This window comes from Mus caroli, chromosome 2, assembly GCF_900094665.2.
Source record: "Mus caroli chromosome 2, CAROLI_EIJ_v1.1, whole genome shotgun sequence".
NCBI classification, from domain to species: Eukaryota; Metazoa; Chordata; class Mammalia; order Rodentia; family Muridae; genus Mus; species Mus caroli.
In genome coordinates, this window is record NC_034571.1 from 115,030,175 (window position 1) to 115,049,202 (window position 19,028).

At 42.2% G+C, this 19,028-nt stretch overlaps 1 protein-coding gene across 1 annotated transcript in view; it reads left to right on the forward strand.

Annotated features, from left to right (window-relative positions):
• The first annotated feature begins 2,640 nt into the window (after positions 1-2,640).
• Terb2 (telomere repeat binding bouquet formation protein 2) overlaps positions 2,641-19,028 on the forward strand; it is an 18,194-nt gene continuing 1,806 nt past the window's right edge. The window contains exons 1-6 of the mRNA XM_021156823.1: positions 2,641-2,715; positions 2,828-2,909; positions 4,314-4,453; positions 7,367-7,428; positions 9,398-9,471; positions 13,731-13,819. Of these exons, the coding sequence (XP_021012482.1) occupies positions 2,652-2,715; positions 2,828-2,909; positions 4,314-4,453; positions 7,367-7,428; positions 9,398-9,471; positions 13,731-13,819 (511 nt within the window). The 5' untranslated portion in view covers positions 2,641-2,651. The remainder of the gene's footprint in view (positions 2,716-2,827; positions 2,910-4,313; positions 4,454-7,366; positions 7,429-9,397; positions 9,472-13,730; positions 13,820-19,028) is intronic.

Sequence of the window (19,028 nt, forward strand, 5' to 3'; positions counted from 1 at the left end):
GTTATACTGAAATCTGAGAGTAGGTTAGACTGAGCGATGAGAAACAACAGCTCAAAAAAAACTGTCACCCTCAGTTTAAGAGTGTCACCCTCAGTTTCAGAGGAACTTCATAGCCTGGCGCATTAGAAAAACAAAGGACTAGAGCTCCTTCTCCTCCCTCCTCATGAACTCACTGGGAAACGAGCCCAGGCCTTGCACTGCACTCTACCAATGAGTTACAGTCCCAGTCTGTCCAGTGTTTCAGTTTAAGAACTTAAGAAAACAGGCTGGAGGCGGTAACTTAGCCGGTGGAGCAAGTGCTTGCCTAGCATACACAAAGCCCAGGGGGAGGGAGGAACTCTAACAGACCCAAGCATGACAAACATGGCGCCGGCAGATCATGGCTTCCCTCTCCCTTGCACAACCGTTGGATTCCCTTATTTAGGCACGTCCACATTCCTAACACCAGCCACCAAGGTTTCCTTATTTGGCTATTTCCTTATGTGGGACCCATTCCTGAGGCTGGCCACCAAGGTCCAGGTACCAAAACTCATACTTTGACTACACTAAAACGTCCAATCAGGACTTACCAGCTCATCTGAGCACAGACTTCCCCCTTTCTCTTAAAAACGACTCCTACAAAGACACTTGCTGCTGTCTTTGCCCAATCCAGAGGCACCCACCACCACCACCACACAGTCCACTTGTCCCTTCTGAGGTAATAAATCTGTGCTTAGAATTTGGTGTCTAGATGTGGGGTGGCGGACTGTGAGAGGAGCCTGGTAAAATTGAACTGGGCTGGAAGCCCTGGGACCCAAAGGGACGGTAGGAGCTTCACCTGCTCCCATCACAGGTCCCTGTCACACTGCCACAGTCCCCATAGAGAGAGTTGTGACCATCATGTAGGGGCAGCTCCCCCTAACCCCTCGACATGTAAATGAGGCATCCCTAACATCTCAGACCAAGCCAATAGGAGGCACCTACTGTCAGAACCCAACTTAGTCCAAAACTGTATATAAGATCCTATCCAGAAGGAATAAAGAGGTGTGTGTGTGTATGTGTGTGTATTTGTGTGTATGTCTTAGGGTGGTTTTACTGCTGTGAACAGACACATGACCATTGCAAGTCTTAAAAAGGACAACATTTAACATTTAATTGGGGCTGGCTTACAGGTTCAGAGGGTTAGTCCATTATCATCAAGGTGGGAGCATGGCAGCATGCAGGCAGGCATGGTTCTACATCTTCATCTGAATGCTGCTAGCAGAATACTGGCTTCCAGACAGCTAGGATGAGGGTCTTAGATAGAGCCCAAATCCACAGTGACACACCTACTCCACTATATATAGTGGCTATATATATATAGCCACTCCCTGGGCCAAGCATATGCAAACCATCACAGCGCGAAAGAGAATTACTCCATCACTTGAGAGCATCTGTTGTATGGGAGCCGTTATACTTTCTGGGAAGAGAATGCTTTCCTGAAGCTTTCCTGGGGCTAATTTCGTTGCTAGAAGTTCCCCTGCACCTTGCTCAATAACCAGCTCTCCACCAGCTCAGCTCAGTGCAGGGTCTGGGAGCAATAGTGGCAGCTGCAGCAGTCCCAGTTGCACTTCCCCCTCCCTGCTCTTTCCCCTTTGCTTGAACGCTCTTGCCAGGCCGGGCCAGAAACTTCCACTTCTGGTACACAAACTGGCATCTGAGTGTGTTCTCTGCTGACTCCAAGGCCCTTTCACTGGGTTCTATCCTCAACAGTATGTAAACTGGACATAGTGACATAGGCCTGTGATCACATGAGTCTGATGGAATTGGCAGGAGAAGAGATTCAAAGCCATATTCAGTTGAAGTTCAAGGCCAGACAGACAAGAGACTGCCTCAAAATAACAAAAAGATATGATATAGGGGAGTGGTAAGATAGCTCAACTGGTAGAAAGCTCTTTTCACCAATCCTGACCACCTGAGTTCAATCCCTGGAACCCCCCCCCCCCCCCACACACACACACAAACAGCAAAATAAGTACAAGCAAAATGATACTATCACTACATTTAAAAATAATTCTTAGGATTGGAAAGAAGGCTCAGGGTTTAAGAGCGCTGACTACTCTGTCCGAGGACCCAGGTTTGATTTCCAGCACCCACATGATAGCTCACGCGATGGCCTAACTCCAGTTCATTGCCCTCTTCTTGCTTCAGGGGGCCTGCCCTGAAATTCAGGCAGTTGAGTCAGCATGCTACCAAATACGGAGGTCCAAGACATCCTATATTATATGAAACTTTTTAAAAAATAAATATATTAGCCGGGCGTGATGGCGCACGCCTTTAATTCCAGCACTCGGGAGGCAGAGGCAGGAGGATTTCTGAGTTCGAGGCCAGCCTGGTCTACAGAGTGAGTTCCAGGACAGCCAGGGCTATAACAGAGAAACCCTGTCTTAAAAAACCAAAATAAATAAATAAATAAATAAACAAACAAACAAATAAATAAATACCCAGGATTTAAAACTCACCAGGTCCTGCTACCTTTGTCCTCCACAGCTATTCTTTCAGTGTCTCTTTGCCTGCTTCCTGAGGCCTTTCCCGCCCTTTCCCCTTGAAAACCAATCATCAAGCTTAGCTTTGCACCAATCAGCGGTCTCATCTTAAGCCCCGCCCAGGATCCCCAGGAGTCAGGTGGCGCCATGTTCCAGGGGCAGCGTGGTTGGTTCTGCGGCAGTGTCAGTCAGGACCTGAGGCAAATCTGGGGTAGGAAGATGGGCGGGGCAGGACGTGGGAGCCAGAGCATCCTCCTGTTGAAGCCCCCAGTCAGGGGGCTGCCTGCCTTCCTCGGTTCTGACGTGTGTTCTTGCCTCCACAGAGGACGAAGGCGGGATGGTCAGCGACGTGCCGGCCGCCGACTTCCTGTTCAGCTGTGATGCCTCGCACCCTGACACGCTGAGGTACCCCAGGGCCACCCTACAGCCTTTTCTGTCATCGTGTGCCCAAGAATCGAACTAGCAGTCCAGTTATCAGCACTGGGGAGCAGCAAGTTTGCAGCCCTAGATATGGAGGATAGCATTCTCTTTTCCTTCCTTCCGCCCTGGTCTTCTACCTGTCCCTTGGGTCTCTAACAGAATCCTAGTTTTGAGTGTCTAGCTGTCACGTGGAAACTTGTAGGCTCCTCTTACTCGGTCTGTAGGTCCTGCACTTTGCAAGCTGAAAACCTACCCACCCCATTACCTTAGCATACCAGGTTCTGGGATTGATTTCCGGCATGTGTCAAAAGTCGGGCTTTCTGGCATCTTAACCAACAAGTTCTATCATGAGTGAATGGGTGCCTAAGACCATGGAACAGCTTCATTAATGGTACTTCTTCCTTATTGCTGCTGTTTTACTAGCCCTGTAATCACCCCAGGACTGTTACAGGAACTTGACCCTGCCTCCATCTGTGCTCTGCCATCTCCTTTCATGATTGCTGTCAACTTTATTGAGCCTGCCCCTGGCCTGCTACCCCAACCCCTTCAGATTTAGATTTAGCTAATGCCTCTTTAAATTTCCATGTCTTTCATAGTCTGTTTAGTCAACCTTAAGTGTCATTATTGCTCCTTCATGTATGTTTTTTTTTTCTAATATCTTTTGTCTCTTTTTTCACAGGCCTAGAAAAAATGTTTTCTGCATGTGAAGGCTTCTCTGACTGTGTGCCTATTCTTTACCTCAGAATTAATTTTTTTTTGATGAGTAAAAGAGACTCCTGACTCTTGGAAGACTATGAGTAAAACTCATTTGGGCTGCTGGCTTTCAGTACACTGTTGATGGCCAGCTAGCTACTGTTTTAAGATCCTCCTCCTCTTCCTCCTCCTCCTCTTCTTCCTCCTCTTCCTCCTCCTCCTCTTCCTCCTCCTTCTCTTCCTTCTCCTTAAGGCAGGGTCTCTTATTTATCTACTTATTGTGCATTGACGTTTTGCCTGCATGTCTGCATGTATGTATGAACGTGTTGGGTTACCTGTAACTGGAGTTATAGACAGTTGTGAACTATCATGTGGGTGTTCAGAATTGAACACAGATTTCCCGGAAGAGCAGCCAGTGCTCTTAACCACTGAGCCATCTCTCCAGCCCCTGTTTAAAGTCTTTTATAAATTCATACAATCATTTACCAACTCTAAAGCTAAGATTTGCCTACACTTAGGTCCCCAAGCTGGGAAATGTCTTATACCTGAAATTGATTCATTCTTGGCAGGAAAGAAGAATACATCATAAATGTATGCTCTAATGCTTGCAGTCTCCTACTTCCAATATTTGATTTACTTTTGAAAGTTTGAATACATTCTTGTTTATTTCATAACCATAGACTTCCTTTCTTCTAGAATATATCAGAGCCTCGAGTACATAGAAGATAATGCTACAGTTTTTCATGCCTACTATCTCGCTGCAGTAGCTAATACTGAAATGAAAAATTCAGTGGCCTTAGGCCATTTTGTTCTTCCTCCTGCATGTCTGCAAAAAGGTTAGCAAAGACCATAAAGCCATCAGTTTGCCAAACCCAGCCAATCCCTAGTAAGATAACCAAATTTAATTTGAACAATCTCTATTCTCAATTGGACATTTTGTGGCTTGATTTTTAGCTTTTGGGTTTTTTTTTTTTTTTGTCTGTCTGTTTATTTGTTTTTATTTTTGACAGTGTCTCACTCCATATCCCAATCTTCTGAGTGCTGGGTCTGTAGGTGTGAGCCACTCCACCCACAGAGATATTTGAATCTGGACTTAGAATCAGATACCTTGAGTGAAAATCCTGGCTTTCTCCATGCACACATTCATTTAGCTTTCTTTGTTTGCAAGGTCACAGCCACAGTGTGGAAATCCACTGGTGCATAAGGCAGAGTCAGATATTACCCTCCAAGGAAAGTGCTCACCAGCTAGGATCCAACACTTAGGACTTCTTATTTGTTTGTTTGTGTCGAGGCATGGCCTTACGATGTAGCCCTGGTGGGCCTGGATCTCACGATATAAGCCAGGCTGGCCTCAAACAAAATGTGTACTACCACGCCCAGCATTTTGTGATCTAACATGCGATTGACTTCTAAATGATTTTGAGGATAAAATGAGATCATAGATTAAGGTATATGACATATGGTGAGGATTTAATAGATGTGTTCTTTGTTAGTGTTGAATCTCTTCATTCTAATATCTCTTTAAATGCTTCTTATAGTAAGCTTATATGTGTGTGTGTGTATATATATATAGTATATATATATATATTTGTGCTTTTCATTATACTTTTGTAAGTACTTTCACATTATTTCAACAACTTTATGAAGAGAGAAAGAAAAGTAAGGAACTGCTTTGAGACTGGTCCTTTCAGCTTTCCCTGCTGGGAATGTGTTCTTATCCTGCCTCTCCAGCGCTCAGCCTAGCTTATCTACAGGACATTATGTGTCTCTTTTTGTACGTCTCATGTTAGTTACTCAATTTTTAAAATAAAACTTATTCTCTTTTTTTGTTTTGGTTTTTTGAGACAGGGTTTCTTTGTGTAGCCCTGGCTGTCCTGGAACTCACTCTGTAAACCAGGCTGGCCTCGAACTCAGAAATCCGCCTGCCTCTGCCTCCCAAGTGCTGGGATTAAAGGTGTGCGCCACCACACCCAGCTCTTTGAGGTTTCTAAGGGCTAGTCTATGAAAATAATTTTAACTTTTGGGTTTGTTCTGTTTTGTTTTTTTATATTTTCCTCACTGGAAATCTATGAACAGTTTCGGTTTGTCGTTTTAGAAATGAATATAGAATTACTGGGTAAACAAAATCCTCATTAAGAACTGAGTGTAGGGGCTGGTGAGATGGCTCAGTGGGTAAGAGCACCCGACTGCTCTTCCGAAGTCCAGAGTTCAAATCCCAGCAACCACATGGTGGCTCACAACCATCCGTAACGAGATCTGGCGCCCTCTTCTGAAGTGTCTGAAGACAGCTACAGTGTACTTACATATAATAAATAAATAAATCTTTTAAAAAAAAAAAAAGAAGAACTGAGTGTAGGGGAGCTGGCAAGATGGCTCAGAAGGTAAGCGCACTGACTGCTCTTCTGAAGGTCCTGAGTTCAAATCCCAGCAATCACATGGTAGCTCACAACCACCTGTAATGAGATCTGATGCCCTCTTCTGGTGTGTCTGAAGTCAGTGTACTTATGTATAATAATAAATAGATCTTTGGGCCTGAGCTAGCAGAACTGACCGAAGTTAGCAGGGTGGACTGGAGCGAGCAAGGTCCTAAAATTCAATTTCCAATAACCACATGAAGGCTCACAATCTGTACAGCTACATTGTACTCACATACATAAAATAAATAAACAATCTTAAAAAAATAAAACAAAACCTGAGTGTAGAAAGGGCTCAGAGGTTAAGAACACCACACGCACTTCCAGAAGACCCTGGTTCAATTCCCAGGGCTACACAGAGAAACCCTGTCTCAAAAAAACAAAACAAACAAACAAACAAAACAACAACAACAACAAAAGAAACCTCAAAGATTGGTTTCTTGTAACTAGTGTTCCAGCAGAACCTAGTTATAACACTTAGTGTCTAAGTGGTTATGCAAACAAACTAATGACTTATAGTAAAATGGATTTGTTAAAAATAACCCTAAACCTCTCTCTTTTTCATTCTTTTTTTTTTTTTTTATATATATATATTTTTGGTTGTGAGCCTAGCCTTTAACCATCTCTCCAGCCCTTCTTTTTCATTCTTGAGAGAGGGTCTTGTTATGTCATTCTGGTTGACCTGCTACTAATTTTGTAGCCCAGGCTAGCCTCAAATTCATAGCTGTTCTCTTGTCTCAGCCTCCCGAGTGTCACGATTATAAATATACACCATCATGTCCCTAAGCTTTTTTTTTTTTTTTTTCCTTTTGATACAAGTTTTTCTTAGGTATCTCCGGCTGGCCTTAAATTCACTTCAAAAACTTAACGTCAAGGAGCTTGTATTATAGAATGACTATCTTATTTATTAACCTTATTTTAAATTATCACTCCTATTTAATATTTGAGTGTTACACACAGAGAAATCACACACCAAGAAAAAATATACAGTAATGATTCGCATAATGTACTGAAATCATTTGGAGAAAGAATTGGAAATTTTAATTTTTAGGCTTTTCAATACTCCGATTCAGTAGGAATTTGGGTTTTAAACAAGTATCTTTTTGTTGTTTTGTTTTGTTTTTTAAATCTCTTAAAACCTTTTTTTTTTTAATTAGGTATTTTCTTTATTTACGTTTCAGATGTTATTCCCTTTCCTGGTTTCCCTTTTAAATGTGTATCTTAAGAGGTTATTTTGATTCAAGTAGAATAAACATGACCTACAAGTTTCAGACTTTATACAAAAATACAGAAATTACTTTTTTAAAAGTATTGGGCTTGTTTTTCTCACTACAGAAATACGAAGAAAAATTGGTAGTTTTATTTGGGAACAAGATGAAAAATTTCAGATAGAAAAGGTAAGAGGAAATTAAGGTACTTGACTGGGATATACCGTTTCAAATTTTTTGAAGGCAGTATAATCTATGACATACGCATCAACAGTCTAGATTAAGGAGTCTAAAGGGAATACTTTTCTTGACGATTACCTGGTTTGACATTATTTTTACATAATACATTGAAGCATTTTGTATAAATGAAACTATTCACCAAGAGACTTGAGTGCTCAGGTGTTGGTGGTGTAGCTCTGGTGGTAGGATGTGTGTTTCGCTTGCAAGAAGCCCTGGACTCCATCCTCCACACAGCACAGAAACCAGACATGGCAGCATATGCTTGCAATCCTAGCCTTTGGGAGGTAGGGGCAGGAGGATTAGATGTCCAAGAAAGCCTATCGCTGATACTGGAATGACCACACAGTATGCTTTGTCTGTTGTGAGATAATAAGTACCCAATATTACCCATGTTACATTCTTATTTAAATGCTTAACCAAGATCCAATCTTGACTTAATCGCGTGAATCCAGGAAGTGACTTACCACAAGGGCAAGAGGATGGTTCTAAATGGAGACACAGCAACCAAAATGTGACATATAAACCTTGATCAGTCCAGGCATGGTGGCACATGCACTGTCTAGCACTTGGGAGGCAAAAGCAGGCCGATCTCTGTGAGTTCAAGGACAGCCTTGAATATATATGAAGTATTTTGCCAGGCATGGTAGCAAAGGCCTTTAATTCCAGCACCTGAGAGGCAGAGACAAGCAGGGTGGACTGAAAGTTCAAGTCCACCCTGATCTACATAACTGGGGAAATTGATACTAGATAATAATGATTTGTTACATTTTCTTAAGTATGCTAATAGTATTATAAAGATAAAAGAATATATATTTGAGAAAATTCATACAAGACCTTAAGGAATAGAAGTGTTATATTTTTCAATGGTCTCACAAAACTGTAAAGAACACATTCAAGGTAGCAAATGCTGAGTGTAATGTATATAGTATTTTTGTACTATTTTATTTTTAAACTTCTCAGTACATTAATTTTTCTAGACTGAAACAATAGAGAGAAATCTATATTCCCACAGCCAGGCAATTAATTTATATATTTCATCTTACTTTCATTAATTAAAAACTTGCCAGGTGTGGTGGCGCACACCTTTAATCCCAGCACTCAGGAGGCAGAGGCAGGCAGATCTCTGAGTTCGAGGCTAGCCTGGTCTACAGAGTGAGTTCTAGGACAGCCAGGGCTATACAGAGAAACCCTGTCTCGAAAAACCAAAACCAAAACAAAACTTATTTGCATGTGCGTATGTTTGCACAGGCCACAGTACACATGTGGAAATCAGAAGACAACTTGGGGAAGTTGGTCCTCTCCCTTCACCCTGTGGGTTCTTGACCTCAAACTCAGCTTATCAGGATTGGCAGCAAGCACTCTTAATTGCTGAGCTATCTCACTGGCCCACTAATCTGTTTTTATTTCCCAGAGTGTCATTATTTAAAAGAATAGTCTCTTCAGGATCTTTGGCATGAAGATGATAAGTTATGAAAATATCTATTCTCTTATCTGTCAGTGTTTTTACATAAGTGATGATGGATTTTTTTTATTATTTGTCAAATTATTCAGTATACCAGTACTGTTGTACTTAAAGGAGCCTAAAGGTCATTTAATTTTGTAAATAAAAATGCTGACACGAACATAAGATTAAAAAAAAAAAACAGTTCATGTAACTAGATATTAGTACCATGGAACCAAATTTTCTTAGCCTCAACCTAATCTAATGTCTTTTCTTCTTCTTTTTTTTTTTGGTTTTTTGAGACAGGGTTTCTCTGTATAGCCCTGGCTGTCCTGGAACTCACTCTGTAGACCAGGCTAGCCTCGAACTCAGAAATCTGCCTGCCTCTGCCTCCTGAGTGCTGGGATTAAAGGTGTGCGCCACCACTGCCCGGTTAGTTGCTACATTTTAAGCTGTGATTTCTTTTGCAATTTACAGCATGACAGAATGGCATCAAGTGATAAGGAGAACATTAGACCAACACCAGAACACAAACAAGAACTGTCCAAAAGGTATTGGTTACTGTGTGTCATGGCTGTTCAAAGTGAATATAGAAACTTTGAGTTTGATTGTTTGTTTATCTTACTTTCACAGTTCCTCTGAGATTAACATTACCATCATCACTGTTCTTATGTAGAGACAAAGAGATCTAAGATTAAAAAGATTGATTTGTTCAAAGTCATACAAACTTTTACAAAAAAGAGAAGACGTGAGTCTTGAGTGAATGGCTCGCTGGTTAGGAGAGCTTGTTGCTCTTACAGAGGCCCTGGGTTTGGTTCCCGCACCCACATGGTGGCTCAATCATCAGTTATTCCAGTTTCAGGGGATCCGGCACCCTCTTCTGACCTCCGAGAGTTCCAGACACACATGTGGTGTGCATATGTACATACAGGCAAAGTACTCATGTACATAAAATAAAAATAATCATTAAAAGGAAGGTGATGATGAAATATTGATGAGTCACGGAATGTCGTACAGCTTCTGGCCTCCACACGCATGCTCACACATGTGTGCCCACAGAGTAAAACGCAAACACACATCATACATGACAACATGCCAAGCATGGTAAGATTTAGATTTTAGCTGAAATCTTGGCATTGGAGGGGTTTAAATGAGCACCGAGCCAGCCTAGGCTGCTTAGGCTACAGCGGAAGATGCTGTTGAGCGTTTTTGTTTTTTTGTTTTTTTTTTTTTTTTACTAGATATTTTCTTCATTTACATTTCAAATGCTATCCCTTTTCCTAGTTTCCTCTTCGAAAGTTCCCCTCCCCCTACTCTGCTCCCCAACCCACCCACTCCTGCTTTCTGGCCCTGGCATTCCACTGTACTGGGGCATATGATCTTCGCAAGACCAAGGGCCTCTCCTCCCATTGATGGCCGACTAGGCCATCCTCTGCTACATATGCAACTAGAGAGAGTTTTTTTTTAAACAAACAAACAAACAAAACCCAAAGTTTAATTATGTAAATATACCCTAAGATTCTGCTTTTTACTTTTCAATTTTCTTTTTTTTTAAATTAAGAAATTCATAGTGCATATTAAGTATTTTTAAAATCATATCTACCTGACTTCCCTCCCCTTAATCCCTCTCCCAATTTCATGTATTCTCTCTCTGTAAAGTCTTGGCTGTCCTGGAACTTATTGTGTAAACCAGGATGGCTTCAGACTGACAGAGACTCCCCCTGCCTCTGCCTGCTCACACTGGGATTACAGGTGTGCACCACTGCATCTGCTGCTTCTCCCTCCTTTTAAAATCCTGCTGTGTCTTTTTAGTGCACATGCGTATAGGACCATCTACCGGAGCACTGGCAGCATTTCAGGGGCTGCATCCCTGAGCAAATCTTCCCTCTTATGCAGGTATCCATGACAACAGCTTCTCAGCTAGGGCTGGACCTTCATGAGCCCTCCCTGCTCACCTTGGATTTTGGCTGGCTTGATTTTGTGATAGTCCTATGCATGTGGTGATAGCCACTGTGAGTTCATGTGTTCCGCAGCCCTACCCTGTTCTGCTGCAGACCTCCACTACTTCTGTAGAGCCTTTTATTTATGGAACCACCAGATGGTGCAATATGAACATAAATAGAATACATCCTGAAATATCTGCATGAAGCACTACTTACTGACAGCAAACACATACTCAATGGTACGTTATTATTGAACATTTGCAAAGCACAAGGCATTTGTGAGACAAGCAGTTCACAATATTTCTTTTCCTGTTTTCTTTTGTTTTTTTGAGACAGGGTTTTTCTATGTAACAGAGCCCTGACTGTCCTGGACTTCCTTTAGAGACCAGGTTGGCCTCAAACTCACAGAGGTCCACCTGCCTCTGTCTCCCAAGTGCTGGGATTAAAGACATGTGCCACTGTGCCTGCTGGTTCACAATATTTCATTTGATTCTCACAGCTTGTATATGCAATGAGCCCCATTCATTTTACAATTGAGAATATAAATCTCAAGAGCTAAATAATTCATTCAGTTTTATTCAGAAAGAACAGCTGAATTTGAAACCATGTCTAGATCTAAAGTCCAAACTCTCAACCACTGTGCTATTTTCCTCTTCCCAGAAGGTCCTCAAATTTTAAAGTCACATATACTTTAAAATTTTATGTTTTTAAATTGTCTTAATATAAGTGTAACAGGCTGAGGATGTAGCTCAGTTATTAGAGTGACTATCGAGTGTGTGTGGGCTTTGGGTCTTATCCCTAGCACTACATAAACCAGGCATACAGTGCATGCCTGTGCTCATAGCAGCCTGGCGGTGAAGGCAGGATTAAAAGGCCAAGGTCATCCTCAGTTATAAAGCTAGTTTGAGGCCAACCTAGGTTTTATGAGACCCTATTTAAAAAATGCCAAAAATTTTTTTAAAAATGTAAAATCCATTTAATTCACAAAAAATAAGAAATATAAAAGAGAATAAAGGAAATTTAAATTAGAAACAATTCTACTCATTAGCCTGTGTCTCTCCTGTCTTTTTTTTTTTTTCAGACTCTTTCCTCTATCTATTTTTTTTTAATTAGGTATTTATTTCACTTACATTTCCAATGCTATCCCAAAAGGCCCCCACCTGCTCCCCCACCCACTCCCACTTCTTGGCCCTGGCGTTCCCCTGTACTGAGGCAGATAAGTTTGCATGACCAATGGGCCTCTCTTTCCACTGATGGCCGACTAGGCCATCTTCTGATACGTATGCAGCTAGAGACACGCGCTCTGGAGGGTACTGGGTAGTTCATATTGTTGTGTGTCTCTCCTGTCTTACAATAAGACACCCAGTTTGTAGAGCTGAGGTCATCTTGAAGTCTTTCAGCTTTGCATTTAATATTCTATCAATAATTTCCCATAAGATTGAAAACCTTATTTAATGTTGTACCTCAGTGTTAGGACTGACTGTTAGAAACCAAAGCTATAAATTCAGAAAAGGAGTAAACTGGAAATCGCCCTGCATCAGTGAGCTTTCTTAGGAAGGAGAGTCTTACAACCATGATGGGGCATGGTCAGCTTGAGTGGGAAAGCATTATGAGGGACAGCATCCCACCAGAGGCAGCATGAGGGGACTTGAGGTAGGAGAGCCAGTATGAGGGACAGAGCATCACACCAGAGGCAGTTATCAGAGACAACATAGCAGGACCTTAAAGGACAAGATGATTTCCTTTAAACCTGGGAGGAGCTTTGTGTTGGCGACAACTGTGACAGAGAAGAATGAAGGAGAGAAAGAATCAGAAATCCTTTGCTTGAAGGTGTGGGGAGCCATAGCTTGGAGCCAGTTTCAGTTTTACTTGTTATGGTAAAGGGGAGCAGTCTGGCTTGTGTCCTGGTGCAGAGCTTGTCAGTTCTTTACCTCAGAGGACAGATGGGGGTGGGGGTGGGGTCTGATTTCTTCTAAGCTGCTATTTGGTCTTAAATATGCAGGCAGGCCCATGATCTAAGGCAAACCTTATTTCTTTAAGTCAGGAGTTACTTCAAAATTTCATTGTACTTCATAGTATCCCCCACCTTGTTTTTTTTTTTTTTTTTTTTTTGTTATGCTGACGTATGGAGTATTGTGCTAGTTAATAGTCTCAATAATTTGAGCATTGAAGAGCGTAAGTCCTGTGACCATTTATAGAGTCGACTGTGCTTTTCTTTGGCATATGTAAGATGGTATGTGTGTATACATATATGTATTCGTTATGTATGCATATAATAAATTATTTTACATTTTTTACAATGTTGGGATTAAACTCAGAGTCATGGATGCTAGGCAAAAGCCCTACCACTCAAACATATTCCTAGCCCTATTATAGATTATTATTGTGCTTTGGGAATTTTTGAGGTGACCCAGGCCTCTGTATATTCAATAATTGTTTAATTTGTGAAATAGCTAAGAAAACCAGAAATAGGGGCTAGAAAGATGGCTCAGCGGTTAAGAGCACTGACTGCTCTTCTGAAGGTCCTGAGTTCAAACCCCAGCAACCACATGGTGGCTCACAACCACCTGTAATGAGATCTGATGCCCTCTTCTGGTGAGTCTGAAGACAGCAACAGTGTACTCACATATAATAAACAAATACATCTTAAAAAGAAAAAGAAAACCAGTAATAGCTGTATGTGCCCTAGACTTTCTTAGTTTCACAAAAGAAAGCTCACAATTAACATTTCTTTTACGATGTAAGAATAAGACCTGATTAAAGAAGTATTAAATTATTGTATACACCATCTGGCATTAGTTCTCATTTGCAATATAAATTTAAAAATCAAATATCAATGTGACTTTCTGAATGCTTCCTTTTTATAGTGCAGAGAATCATCTCACAAGGACTCCGGTTATAGAAAAGCAGATGTGCTTCCCTCTCCATAATTACCCAGTGAACAACATGGTGACAGGTAAAGTGAAGTAATGACCAGAGTAACCTCAGCTAGGGAGTGAGCAAGGGGACTGGGTAGAGCAGAGCTTTACTAAGCAGAGCCTCTTCTCGTTCACGGTGATAGAAGAAGTGTCATTCATCTGCTCAGACCGTGTACTGCAGAATGGACCAAGCTTGGGCTTCGTGGTTTCTGTGCCCACACAGGGGTCTCTAGGTAGGAGGGAGGCTTGTTCCTGCTTGCACGAGACAGTTGCCATTTATTTCTGACATTCAGGCACGAGTTCTTCTGGCTTAGTGTTTGTAGTACCAGAGGTTGAACTTAGGGCCTCGTACATGCCTAGAATCAGGCTCTCCATGGAGTCAGAGACAGCTGGGTCCTTTCTGTGACTGGTCACCAACCACATAATGGGAAGCCTCCCCTCTCCTCTGAGACCTCGAGGAAGGGACCTCCCTAGCTAGAGCTTGGACTCTGCTCAGAGCCCCTGAGGGTCACAGACACCTGCAGCTAGCTGTTCTCTAATTCCAGGCAAGAGGCAAGGAAATGGGTAGTAAGCAGGATAACACCCTCAGCTGTCAGCAGGATAACACCCTCAGCTGTCAGCTCACCTTCCCAGGTGAGAGACCATAGCACTCTGTTAGCTCAGGACTGAGAGACCGCGTCTCAGGAGGATGCTGGTCAGTACTGAAAGTGGGAGGCTACTACAAAGCCTTGTGGGCCAAGCATGAGCTAGATGTAACATTTCATTATCACACTTAATAACTCTCTTATCTCAAAGGACACTGTACCATCCCCCTTAAAGCCCAAGCCTGACACTTCTCTTTAAGCACAAATTATACCACCAGGTCTCTTCAGTTGGTCTGTTGAGGGTCGTGACCCTGCCTGGCCTGCTAGAACTGCCAGAGTCTAGGCTCAGGACTTAACAACTTTAGTAACATTGTTACTGTTTGTCTCTCCCTCCCTTGAAAGGGAGTTCAGTTCAGTGACTATTAAGTTTCTAAGAATAGCATGAATTAGCTGGGCGGTCGTGGTGGCACACGCCTTTAATCCCAGCATTCGGGAGGCAGAGGCAGGCGGATTTCTGAGTTCCAGGCCAGCCTGGTCTACTGTCTCAAAAACAAAAAACAAACAAACAAACAAAAAAGAGGTCCAAAAGTAATAGAACATTCCAGCACTTGAGAGGCAGAGGCAGGCAGATCTTTGAGTTTGAGACCCACCTGATCTACAGAGGAGTTCCAGGACAGCCAGGGCTACACAGAGAAACCCTGTCTCATCCAAGACAGAAGTCAGTCCTTCTCAAAAGTGACCTGCCAACACATAGGCCAGCCCAAGTAGGAAGTGCTCAGGGACTACAGGAGTTTGTGAATACAAAGAGGCAGGGATCACTCAATTAAGGCCCTCTTAGAGGCTGGTGTCAATACAAGAAACAGCTCTCACCTCACAGAGGATAAAAGGTTGTTTATTGTAACTGTATGTGAGTGGCCATGATTTAGGAGTATGGATTCAGGTTTCTCCAAATTTCATGCTCCAACATGGTAACTGTCTCATGAAGTTTTTGCTGTATTTTTAAATTTTACCTATCACTATTGTGTATATGTGTCTGCTGGCGCATGAAGTAGGTGTATGGACTCATGTGCCACAGTATACATGTGGAGACCACAGGTCACAATCCTGAGGTTCTCTGTACCATGTGGATCCCAAGACTGGACTCAGGCTACCAGGCTTAGCAGCAAGTGACTTTTCTTACTGAGCCTGCCCAGAAACAGGCATTATCTAAACTAAAGCTTGCTTTGTCTGTGGCCCCAAGAGTTGCTGTAGGACTAATTTGCTCTAGGCTGACCATAATTTTTTTGAATTTTTGACATGGTGCATCAGGTTAACTCATTACTCAGGTCACACACACACACACACACACACACACACACACACACACACACGAGTGGAGTGAGATAAGGGGTGATTAGTGGGACTCATACCCAAGACCTCATGTGTGCTAAGCAGGCATTCAGCCAATAAGCTATACCAAATGACCATTTTTCTACCGTTAAAAGAACACAGTTTTCCCTCCAAAAAGGAAAAGGAGGTGAAAATTTAGAGAAAACTATGAGCAGTAAGAGAGTGATGGTAGTTGATTCTGACTAAGGCCAAGTCCTAGCCAGCAACTGTGCTGAGACACGATGAGACAGGCAGAGTGTGATATAATGCCAAAAGCTGGACAGGCCCAGCAGTGTCCTTGGCCTCTCTTTGTAACATTGTTCCTTTCAGGGTATGGGGAAGGATCTTCCAGGATGAGGAGTTTTATGATCTGCCACCAATTAGAAAAGGTTAGTTAGATAATTTATGATGATAGTGTATAAAAAAATAAGTCTCCTCAAGTGGGATAAAAGGTAGGTTTTTAGAGACCATAAGTGATTATGGTCCAGAGACAGATTCAGCTTACACCAAATTCCTTGTCACAGTGTGGCAACAGTTTGATGAAGTTTCATAGTAATTGAACAAAGATGATCATATACAAGATACTTTTTAAATTTGTTTGTGGGAACCAGCAGGGAATCTGTCACAGCCCTCGGGTGCCGTCTGTGCTGTCCTTAGCCTTGGGGTTGGTAGAAGCTCAGGGCCTGCTAAGTTTTACCTACTGGTCACACAGACGTCATCTTGCACACAGAGTTAGGAGAGGAGTGTCAGTAAATGAACGGTACCATGTCAGCCTCTCTGCAGTCAGAAGCTCTGACCAGTTAATCAGCTTCCCAGAAGGTGCTGTCTCCTTTTGGGAAACTTCTGTTCACAATGACCAGTTCTAAGACAGAAGGGTATGGGGATAATAGAATTCCTGTGAGCTATCTGGGAGAGAGGAATTATAGCCTATACCTTGGGGAAGCGTTACAAGCCAAAAACTGGGATGAAAGCTGAGACACATTATGGTATCACACTTACCCTTGTAGGGATATATTTGCTAGTTAATTTTGTATTTCTTTCCTGGATGCCTTTAAGACCTTACATAGTGTATGTGTGAGGGGGTTCCTGCAGGTTATCCAGGCAGGGGAGCCAACCCCTGGAAGAGATGAGAATGAGAACCCAATGCACATTGACTTCATCAACCTGATCAGACTCTGGGGAGTCTAATACCAGGCAGATTATTGTAGGCATATTTAAACACAGTAAAGTTTGGAAAAGGATCTCAGTCAACAATAATTGCCATAATTCCAATTCCAGATGCACCATAAAGTGTAGGGTGTGATTACATAGCAGCTCTTTTACAAAGTACATGTGACCATGAGGGTGGGTTCTACAGTGGAAAGGCCTAGAATCTACTGTGGTCTCCAACAGATAGCATAGAGGTCAGCAGGCCATAAAGTACATGTGACATCTGCCCTAAGGACAGGTAATGGTCTAGGGAGGGAAGATTTTGGATGAGGTCTGTCCCTTCAGATAGCAAAAAGGTCACCAGGTCATTAGCAACCTCCACTCTCAGCTTTCTGGGTGGAACTCAGGGATTTGATTTTCTCTCCTCCGCTGAGGAGACATCCTGTGTGTTAACTTTCCTGGGTCTCTTAGTGCTACTCTGTGAGTACAAGGCCCCAGTGCCCTCTACATATGTGTGCAGTAAGCATTTAGGAACAATCACACAGTGCATGTGTGCACTACATGTTTAGAACTTTGTAGGATGAGCCTTTTCTCCACTGGTCACACATGCTTCCCCAGCAGGCAGAGGTCATGGGTACACATGGGATAGCGTAGAAACGCTTCAGAAGAGCTAATGAAGTAGATGCCCATGACTGAAACAGATCAAAGATACTAATCTCTATGGCTGGATTCATCATTTTAAACTATATTACTAAAACAAGTTATATGCATAAATTCTGTTGCTATTGACGATACTTTTAAATTCAGGCATACTTGAGATGTTCTAAAAAATTTTATGTACACTGTTTAGTATTAGTATAAGCCACTAATATTTGTATTACATGTAAAATATAATCATCTAAGTGGTAATTATTGACATTACTGCTTAAGGTATTTAAATCCTTCCTTAAGCTCTCTGCATTTAAGCAGGGATTCTTTTTTGGGGGGGGCATTGATATCTATTTCAGATTATTAATGACATCAATATTATACACATAACTTTAAAAAAAAAAAGATTTATTTATTTTATCTATGTGAGTACACTGTTGCTATCTTCAGACACACCAGAAGAGGGCTTTGGATTAGGTTACAGGTGGTTGTGAGCCACCATGTGGTTGCTGGGAATTGAACTCAGGACTTCTGGTAGAGCAGTCAGTGCTCTTAACCACTGAGCCATCTCTCCAGCCCCACACATAACTTTTCTTAACTAAGAGCAGTACTAACTTTTAATTTTTGACTAAAGAACATCATCCTAGTTTTACAGTGCTTGAAATTGTCTGCTCTGTGGTTATACTCTGCGCCAGTTATTGCCAGCCGTTTTGATTTAAGTACTTAGTGTTCCAGCCCCAATATGGACACTACATTCTCAGTAATCTAAGTTGCTTATTTAGTAACTGTGCCTTTCAAAGTAGAAGAAACCTGGTCTACAAAGTGAGTTCCAGGACAGCCAGGGTTACACAGAGAAACCCTGTCTCGAGAAACCAAAAAAAAAAAAAAAAAGTAGAAGAAAAAGTTAAGTATGTAGATTCATACATATAATCCAAGAACTTAGGAGGCTAGAGTGGAGGATTGCTAAAAGCTCAAGGCCAGCCTGGGCTACAAGTGAGTTCCAGTCTAGCCTAGGCTAAAGTGTGAAACCTGTCTCAAAAAAAAAAAAAGTATGACAGTGAAGAGGGAAGACGGGTAGAAGAGAGGAGGAGAGACAAATATGACCAAACTACAATGATCTAGTAGAGTGTAGAGTGCCTGCCTAGCATGTACAAAGCCCTGGGCCTGGCCTCCAGTACTGGAGCATGGTAGTCACGCCAGCACTACAGAGGCAGCAGGGGGAATTTAAGGATTTAAGGTTGTCCTTGGAGAATCTTCTCAATAGCATTATTATTTCTCCTCCTCCTCCTCCTCTTCTTCCTCCTCCTGTTCTTCCTCTTCCTCCTCCTCTTCTTCCTCCTCCTCTTCTTCCTTCCCCTTCTTTATTCTTTTCTTTAAAAAAAGTTCTATACGATGGGCAGTGGTGGTGCACGCCTTTAATCCCAGCACTCGGGAGGCAGAGGCAGGCAGATTTCTGAGTTTGAGGCCAGCCTGGTCTACAGAGTGAGTTCCAGGACAG